The sequence below is a fragment of the Eurypyga helias genome, unplaced genomic scaffold (assembly GCF_000690775.1).
Source record: "Eurypyga helias isolate BGI_N326 unplaced genomic scaffold, ASM69077v1 scaffold24338, whole genome shotgun sequence".
Classification (NCBI taxonomy): Eukaryota; Metazoa; Chordata; class Aves; order Eurypygiformes; family Eurypygidae; genus Eurypyga; species Eurypyga helias.
The window spans coordinates 7,874-17,621 of record NW_010266697.1 but is presented as its reverse complement, the minus strand read 5'-3'; the positions used below and the strand labels follow the sequence as shown (position 1 = coordinate 17,621).

At 49.8% G+C, this 9,748-nt stretch overlaps 1 protein-coding gene across 1 annotated transcript in view; it reads right to left on the bottom strand.

Annotated features, from left to right (window-relative positions):
* LOC104513741 (exocyst complex component 6B-like) overlaps positions 1 to 8,053 on the bottom strand; it is a gene marked incomplete at its 5' end in the record, with an annotated part of 13,316 nt that extends 5,263 nt beyond the window's left edge. Inside the window, one exon of the mRNA XM_010157193.1 lies at positions 8,018 to 8,053. Within this exon, the coding sequence (XP_010155495.1) occupies positions 8,018 to 8,053 (36 nt within the window). The remainder of the gene's footprint in view (positions 1 to 8,017) is intronic.
* Positions 8,054 to 9,748: the final 1,695 nt, after the last annotated feature.

The window sequence follows — 9,748 nt, the reverse complement described above, 5'->3', positions numbered from 1 at the left end:
GGGTGAAAGCGGCTGCCAGAGGAGACTGGGAGTCCCAGGTGGTTTCCAGACATTTGTAAGAGAAACCACCAGCCCCGGGCAGCAGGGGAAGTAAAAAGCAGATTAATTCAGGTGTCTGTGACAGTTCCTGCTCCTGCACCCCCAAAATTCACACCTGAAGCCCTTCACCTCCACAAAGGACCCCCTCAGTGCCCCATCGCTCCCAGCCTATTTGGGTGAGGAAAGAGAAAACTACAGCCTGGGTTTCCTAAATGCCCTCTTCCACACCACCTTGCGCATCCTTATTTTTCCTTAAGACCCATACGGTAGCTCCCACGTCCTTCCCACACCAGGATCTCCTCAGCCCTAAGAGGATTTGCCTCTCCACCCACACACCAGAGCACAGCTGAGGATGTAGGAGACGCAGCCTTCATCTCCATCATCTGAAACAGGTTAATTAAGAGCGTCCGCTTTCCCTCCCCCCCCCGCCCCAACCTTCAGCCTTGGAGAGCCGCTGTGACCACTCTATTGCAGGACAGGCTGCCAGGCACACGGACGTCTTCATTGCCCGCGTCTGCACGTCCCGGCGCCCACCACTGAAGTCCGGAGAAGAAGGACCATCCCGCGGCCAAGCGAGGACCATAGAGGATTCATTGTCCCCGCGTCTCCATGGTTTTCCTGGAGACTCCGGCACTGTTTAACAACACATCCCACCCCGCCAAAAAGGGGAGTCTTTTTGACTATGTAGGTCAGGGCAAAGAAAACAAGCCGTCGGGAACAATCCCCCGGGCTGGCGGGGGGGACGGATTAGCCGGGACCTAAGAGGGCTTTTCCAGCCCGCGGTCCCGCGCGGCTTTGTACGGCGGGGCCCTTGTGTTAACTACAAACCCGAGCTGAACATGATCGGCAGGAGTTTTTTTCCAAAGGGCACCTTCAAGAGACAACCTCAAATATGATTTCACAGGCTCTTTTCATACAGCACAGCAGGGCCAAAACGCTTCCATCAGGTTTACCGGCTGCTGTGCGAATCTGCAGGGTTGTACAGGCTAAATCGGATTCTCTCCCAAGGCACCAAAGGCCTCCTGTCGGTGGTCCCGGGGGGCTGAACGTGCCTCTGGCAAACCATGAAAAAAGCGGCACAAGTTATGGCCACAGTGCACGGCCGGACCGCCGAGGGGCCAGGTTCATGGGGAGTGGAGATAAAGCCCCAGGACAAAGGGAGAATAAAGTAAAAAGGGGATGCCTGGAAGCGGGTTAAGAGAAGACGAAGTCAAAAGCATTGGGAGATGTTAAACAGGAAGCTGGGGAGGACGGCAGAAGCTTGGGGAACCGAGCAAGAGCTCAGAGGATGGGCTTGGAGGAACTTCCCATGCACGGGAGCACGGCCAATCCAGCATGGGAAGATTTTTAAGCAAAAGTTGGATGAACGACGATCTAGGGCATCTCAACCCTTGCTCTCCAGCTCAGGAGCTCAAGCCAGCATTTGCCACTCTTACCAAGGCAAGGGACAAGCACACGGCCTTTGGCCCAATGGCCATCTCCATCCCACAGCTTTCCTTCAGCTCTCCTCCAACCTGGTCAGGTTCAAGCAACGCAGCGCTCCCGCTCAAGGCTGCCGGGCCGCTGGGCTTTGCCGGCATTGAAGGTGAACCACCACACAGTTGGACTTGATGGTCTTAAAGGTCTTTTTCCATATTAAATGATTCCATGATTCTAAGTAAGCTCCATCCTGAATGCACTCCCACCGTGGGCTGGACTTCCCTGAGCACTGGGAGAGCCAGACTCCCCCCGGCCACCTCCTGACAGTGACGGATAGCTTGTGTATTTTACAACTGTTTGCCCACATCCATCTTGCTGGTGAGGCAGGTCCGAGGATAGCCAGGTCCGGCACCTTTGGCCCCCGGCTGCCGCGTGGCGCAGGGCATCGCCGGCGCTTGCAGGGCTCTGCTGCAGGTCGTGCTCCCTAGGAGAGAGGTCTTGCAGGAGGAAGCCTGACGGCTCAGGGCAAGCCGTCTCGAAACGATTTATCTGTCACATAAATGTGGTTTTATTGGTTTTACTGTTTAAACTTTTCACCTCTGCTGCTAAATCTGAACGACCGAAAAAAAAAAAAGGAAAGGAAAAACCCGCCTGCGCAGCGGCGCTGGGCTGCAGCGGGCCTGCCGGGGGAGATTCCAAATAAAATATGCAAATACCATTAATTCTTCAAACTAGAGTCTCCTTTTCAAGGCTATAAATCAAACTCGACAGCACATACACCGGGGGAAAGGAAAAGAAGAAGGGGGGGAGGGGGGGAAAAGAGCTTTTACCACGATGATGTGAAAGTGGAATAAGCTCAGGAGGCTGCAGACGTGCTGCGTGCGCAGAGCAGGGCTGGGAACCTGCACCTCCGCTGCACGAGCGGGGAGGGAGTCACGTCTGCATTTGTGAAAATGAAGAAATGGAGAGTGGTTTGAATGTGCTGCCAAAAGAGAGGTACTACAGAAGAAAAGAAGTTTTTATACACCTATACGAACTTTTACTGAAACAGTCATTCAAGAGAAGGCAATGATGGAAAGAAAGAGTTAAACTGGGAACCAGTTCCCAGCCCTGGCCCAGGCTCCCATGGCAGGGACTGAGAAGCACTTTCTCCCCATTTCCCTTAATTCCACCTCGAAAACCCCTTCCTTTTCACTCCTCTTGTGATATCACCATCTCAAACTCTTCAAAAATGTCACTTTTTTCCCATTTCTACAGCCCTCACATCAAGCAGAGGGAAAGGATGGTTGCGACTCAATTGCACGCTGGTGGCAAAGGAAACAGGGACGTCACAATGCCTTTGCAAGCTTCTCCCTCCAGACGCAAAGCGAAGTGGGACAGTATGTTCTGTCTGACACGAGACGACGTGAATCTAGATAAAATTCTTTCAGCCAAGCCAGAAAAAACGTAATGTGGATCCAAACCTGATTCAAAACACAGCTGGCAAGCTGTGCCAGCGCCCCGGGACAAGATCAAAGACAGCACCAGCGTTTGCACGCTTGCACCAGTGCCGCAGCAGGCTCTGCCCAAACCTGAGAGATGATGCATGGTGGCTAGAGATAAAGAAATGGCAGGAAAGGAAGACCCACGGTTTTTAAGGTGAAAGTAAATCCACAGAAAAAAAGACATGTCCTGTCTCAGAGAAGTCAGGATGATGCTGCAGGGATAACGTTAGATATGGGATCCTCTCGGGCCTAAGGACCTCCCCTGCCCTTCTCAAGCCTATGAGATGAAGGTCAAGTGTTATCGCAGGACAGATAAAAATTCCTGAATTCCCCAACTTCATGCAACACCTGGCTCTTTAATTTTCTTTTTTCCCCTCTTCTGAACTAATGCTGCAGCACTGAGCATCCACAGACAGGGATTTGCACCCAAACACTTTGACCTGCAGGAAACTGCCCCCTCGGACACTCCAAATGCTCTGGGCTCATGGACGAGTCTATTGGAAGAGGAATGTGATCATCCCGTTAGCAGAGGGAAGAGCTTCCCAGGCAGAACCACAACACTGGACAGACACAGGGTTACACCCATGGGAGCAGGAGCAAAACCTGTCTGAATTAAAAGTGAAGAGCAACTGTCCAAAACCGTAGATGCTCCAAGACATGAGAGCAGCCTGCAGTCCAGCCAGAAATGGAAACCACATCTTTCTGCTCCCTGGAAAGGAAACTTTTTGCTTTTTTCAGTCCCTGCCGAAGGGATCCGGCTGCGTAAGAGATGTGTGCCTCGGTTCTGTTAAAGTCAAAACAGCCGTCATCACCTCTGCACTCACATTCGTGTTTCCGCTCATGCCTCAGCCCTTTTGCATTTTCACATGCTGACTTTTGGGGCCGAAATCCCACATGAACTATCAGTATTTATAAAAGGACAATCACCAGAGGCACTGTGGTGCCAGAGTCTCATGGCTACGCAGTCACTGGACGGTGAAAGGAGAAACGACCCCATCCTCAAGACTAACTCCCATTTTATTCAAGGTCTAGGTCTCTTCTTCCTAGAGAAGAGAGGGCTCAGGGGGAACCACATCACAGTATTCCAGTACTTAAAGGGTGGCTACAAGGAGGGCGGAGGCTCTCTCTTCATAAGGACCCTCCTGGAGATGACAAGGGTACAAGTTGCACCAGGAGAAGTTTTATCTCAACGTAAGAAAGACATTTTTTAAAATGACAACAACAGTTCACTGGACCAACCTCCCCAGGGACGTGGTAGGGTCCCCATCGCTGGAGGTTTTCAAGAAGCGAACGGACAGGGCGCTACATCATCTCATCTCGACTTCCTTTCTCACCAAAGGTTGGACCAGATGATCTTTCGAGGTCCCTTCTAACCTGGGCTGTTCTATGGTTCTGTGATTCTATCCCAGAAACCAACATCCCTTCCCCTCTTATCCACCAGGATATTTACTTCCAGTGACAAGAGGGAGCATCAAGATGGCTTAAAAAGGACTTTCCTCTGCCAACACCATCAGAGTATCAGTAGATCCACCAGCAATGAGACAGTGTGAGGGCTGGTGGGCAATATCCAATAAAGAAATAAACCTTTCCTTTGATAAAAGTCCAAATTAGGGAATTCTCATGTCCCTGCAGCTATTAATTACCCTTTTAGTCCTTATTCCTCCAAGCACACGTACAGTGGGAGACAGACTCTCTCTACCAGGACTTGTTGACTTTCTGTGGTGCTCAGACACCACTCGTTGGATCTGTCCGGAGCCGGGATGCGAGGTGTTACTGCCTGACATGCCTTCTGCAAAGCACCAACTGCTATTAAAAATCCCCAAAACAAACACCATCAGCACGCGCGTACGCACTCCAAAGGACGAAAAGGGAAAAACGACTCAAGACCATTATCTGGCAAATCCTGTAACCTGTTTCAACAAATTTAAATGCAATTACTCTGGATTTCTCACATCCAACCAAGCTAAAGGAATTAGGGTTAACTTGCTGGGTCTCAAAGCAGGAGACAGCCAGGTGTCTGGAGGAGCTCAGCCTGGGTCTAAGTGGTGCCAAGAGGGGGGTGTGAGATCTTCCCTGCAGTGGGTTTTGTGGGGAGGTTCGGATCAACATGGAAGAGACAGCTATGCCACAGGGTTACAGTCAGGCTTTCACGATGAGCTTTAAATTCCCTGCATGCCAGGGCACAGAGGAGTGTTAATTCAGTTGGGTTTGAGGATTTCCCAGCAGGAGGCAGCGCTCCTGCCCTGAAACCTGCTGAGAGCCATGTTCACAAGCTCTTGTTTTCCGAGGGTAAAAGGATGGAATATTTTCAGTACCAAGCTGAACCCAGCTCTAAAAAGCAGTATTATTGATCCTTATCCTTACCACCTCTAAGTCTGATGCTCCTCTTCTCCAGTCCTTGTTGCTGGCAGCGTAATGAACAGCCTTCGACCCAACACCTTCTCCAAACCAGATTACAACATTACTTACAAACCTACTAAGAACTTCTCTTTGAAAAGCTAATTTGCCAATTTAACACCACAGCTCCTTTGATAAAGGAGGGTCAGAGGAAGGCATCACTTGGGTCCTAACATTGTCCCACCTAAACCCACCTCTACGAAGGGACAAAACGCTTCCAGTGGGACCGGAAAACACTCAAGTAAGACCTGGTCCTGCTGGGTACCTCCACAAAGGCACAAGAAAGGACTGAATCCAAACCAGGGCCAACTCCTAAGCTTGCCCACAACCCATCCCCACCACCAGTTGAGCAGCCCCTACCACCGGCCAGCGGGTAACTGCTACGTAGCGCAAAAGCCCGAAGAGTTTTTCCAACATCAGCAGCCACAGAGAAGTACATTCAAAATAATTTATTTTGGTGAGGTTTCAATTATGCGTCGTGGGAAAGTAATAATGAAAGAAATACTCTAACCCACGGGGAGACTTGGGTTTGGACAATAGCATTACCGAGAAGAAAAGGCACCAGGAATTGGAACATGATGTTGGTTCGTTTACTTGTGAAAGACACAGAGGGTAAAACTGTGGCCTAAATGAAAGCAGGAGCAGATTTGTCACTGATTTCACTGGAAACTACGATTTTGAGTGCATTTTGTGCAAGGCGGTGGATAGCACCTGCAGCAACCTGACGTTGCACAAGCCAAAGCAAGGCAGAAGCCAAGGGATGGATGCATGTGACGCTCAGGGAAGGCAAATCTTATTTCAGGTGCTTAGCAGACCTGCCTGCAAGAGAGATGGACTTCTAGGAGTTATTGTAGATGACAGAGTGCCGTCCAGCCTGCTCGGACCTCTCTGTAAGGCACAATAACTCTACGCTCAAGCTACCCCCCCATGTCTCCTGGGAAGATGTCCCACCAGGGGCTGTCCTTACTCCTAAATGCTCCTGCTGGAGGGAGGAGAAGCAATCCCAAGTTCCTCACCTCACATTATAACTGGATTGATTTTGCAAGTTAAAGTAGCAATTTTATCTTTCCTATTTTCTTCTGTTTACTTATATCTGCAAAAGTGAAACAATTCTTGAAAGAAAAAAAACAAACATGAGAAGAATCCGGAAAGATTTATGGCAGATGGGACAGTGCGTAACTGAGAAAGGTTTGAGACCAACATAGCCCTCATCTGTCCAGCCTGAATTATTTTCAGATTTGTATTATTGCCTGTTTATAGTTTTTGTATTTTTTACATCAGATTTCCAAGGGAAGGTCTCCAGGAAGCTTTTTGCCTGCATCGTGTGCACAGAAAGGTCTCCTGGTTTTCCATCTGCAGATGTTCATCGTTTATTAGGAGGAAAACCTCTGGCTTTCCACCTGCTTTGAAGTAACACTGTAATTACACAGGTTGACTTTTCAACTCTTTCAGAAGATATTTATTCCAAGGGTCTTGTTAAAATCTTAACAAACACAGCTTCACCTGAAAAAAAACTATGCTTCTGATTGTGGGTCACTTCCGCACTTGGGGCAAAAAAAACTCCCTTTTGGGTTAAATACTGCTTTGAGGAATCCACCTTCCCCCCCCAGCCTGCGACACGAAACCACATGAAGGAGCCACGAAAGGTTGCCGGGCTTCAAGAGAAGTGACGCAAAGCAGCCCAAGAGCGAAGGGTGGGGACACTGAGGATTAGCACGTCGCGTTACGGTGACGGTCCTGAGGGTGGCTGGAAAGTCCCTACTACCTTCGTTCACGCTCCCACTGACTTCCACGGTGCAGGGCCGTGGCTTTAGTCATTCACTGGAGGCTTGCCCAAAGGGAAGGAAGGCTAAACTGAATTCTAGGGAAATCCCAAGTTTCTCTGACCATTGCAAAGCACTGTGCAATGTTACTTGGGGGAAAAAAAAAAGGCATGAAAATTATTTGGTATAAAACCACTGGGATTTCAACGTTTCAGAATAAAATCAGTCGGTTCTAGTGATAACCGCCCAGATGGCGGATCTTATGAATGGCCAGAAGAACAAAAGGAAACTCAGCCTTGCTGGATTTCGTAGCCAATTTGCACTCACACAAATAGTTATTTAGACTCATCGAATTCTCCACGCAGGTTCACAAGTTCGCATGGTGCTTTCCGCCCAGAGAAGACAACCATTTTTCTACCCTCCAGATCCTACAATCTGCCTAAGACAAAGAGACAATACTGGGCAGCAGCCAAAAGAAATCAAAGAGCCTCGGAAGACCATTCTCCAGGGGATGCTATTGAATAACACGTTGCGTTTCCATTTAACCATCACAAAGGGGGATTCATTCCCGAAGCAAAGATGTCTCCTTTAGAAGCATCCCTCTGGTAGCCTCTCTGGCTCACACCTTCAGTGGGCACGGCTGGGAGGTGCATCCATCGCCTTGCCCAGCAAGGACGGAGCCTGACTAAATGTTCAGGCTCAGCATCTAAGGTTATGGGGGCCAAATTAGTGATGCAATGCTTGGAAAGCGCTCGGCTTATAGATAATTATTCTTAGAAGCATTTCTGAAGCTATGACAGGGAGAAGGAGCTGGGTTTCTTAATGGTAAAAGACATCCCACTCCGTGGCCAGGAGATGATGGCATCGTGCATGCAGGTACCTCTTGTACACAGAATGACCTTCTCTGCTGCTAGAGTCCAGGAAGGCAAGGGATAGCGAGTTTAAACGGAAAGAGGGAGATTGAGATGGGACATCAGGAAGGAATTCTTCCCGCAGAGGGTGGTGAGGCACTGGGACAGGTTGCCCAGAGAAGCTGTGGATGCCCCATCCCTGGAAGTGTCCAAGGCCAGGCTGGATGAGGCTTGGAGCAACCTGGTCTAGTGGAAGGTGTCCCTGCCCATGGCTGGGGGGTTGGAACTAGACGGGCTGTAAGGTCCCTTCCCACCCAAACCATTCTGTGATTCCATGTTTTACCTGACTCGCCCTGCCTGACCTATGCTTCACAACCAGTGGCTCCGGAGAAAACACTGCGAAATAACATGGAGAATCCCACTATCTCAGCAGCAGGTCAGGATGCTTCAATGAGGAAAGAGATGAGTTAACAAGAGCACAAAAAAAGCACAACCCTCCCCAAAATACAGGAAAAGCAAATTGAGAGGGGAGAAAAGCAGCAGTCCTCCAAATGAGCCTATACACAAACCACCTCCATCATCGACCCTAAAGTATCAGAGTGAAAAAAATAATTTTAAATTTAAATTAGTTCTCGATTAACTGATAGAGCAGGTATTCACAGCCAGAAAGCTGCTGGGTTGGGATGGGTTAACGCTCCCCTCCACCGACAGTTCAGCAGCAAATCTAGGTGTCCACAGAGCGATCAGGGCCTGCCCAGAAGACAACTGAGCCACATTTTCAGATAAGGAAAGCCCTGCCTCGTACCACCAACAGCCAGAACGTGATGCCCAGATACACGGGTGATGGGCGCTGCATGGTGTTTTTCCCTTGGAGGGGTCCAACTGGCAGCGGGGAGCAGGGACAGGCAAGCCAGTGACATCTTTCTGAGCTCAGCAGTTAGGCTCCCTCCTTTACATGGTAGGAGAAAGCCATGCTATTTGAATAAAACCCCTCCTGCTGTCCCTAAAGCACCGGCATAAACTTCCCTGAGCCCTGCAGCCGGGTGCTCGTGGGTACCAAACCGCACTGTGGGGCCAGCACATCACGATTATTTTTCCTGTTGCTCAACTGATGCCAAATACTCTCTAAAGTTGCATTTTTCTTTTGTTTACACATTAAAAAAGGGGATAAAAAAAAATAAAGAGAGGTGACCTCTCGCTAACCCCAGCCAGTCTATGAGAAGCTGCCGCTGCCTTCACCTCCACATGAACTTTCAGATTATCTCAGAAAAGATTCACCTTGCATTGAACTTGTACCCTGTGCGGCAGCACACAGTCACGTAACCTTGATTAAACATTACAGCGCAACGTGGCTATAAATTTAATGAGCATTATCGGCGCGCTTCCTCCCGTCATCCTCAGGCAGGGGGGAGCAATGGATATACCGGGAGCCGTTGGGAACCAGCCTGGCGTGGAACAGCATGGGCAGGAGATGGAGAAGCAGCTATTTGAGGGAATAGGAGAGAGATGGAGCAGCTCTCGTGCTGTTCTCTGCTCCTGTGCGTGCAATGAGTTGTGTACGGGCTCTGCAGCAGCTCCCGCAGGAGCAAGCGGCTCCAGGATGACCCATGGAGGGCCTAGAGGGCTTTCTGCTCTGAAGACCCAAGAAAAGCAAAAAGGAATGAGCAACAAGTCACCACAACAGGTCCAGCGGACCCTTCACCCAGCAGGAAACCTTTCTCAGGCCACGGCCTCCTAAACTCTGGCTGCCCTTTTCACGCAAAGCATGGCAGCCCAGCGCTGTCCTCCCATTTAT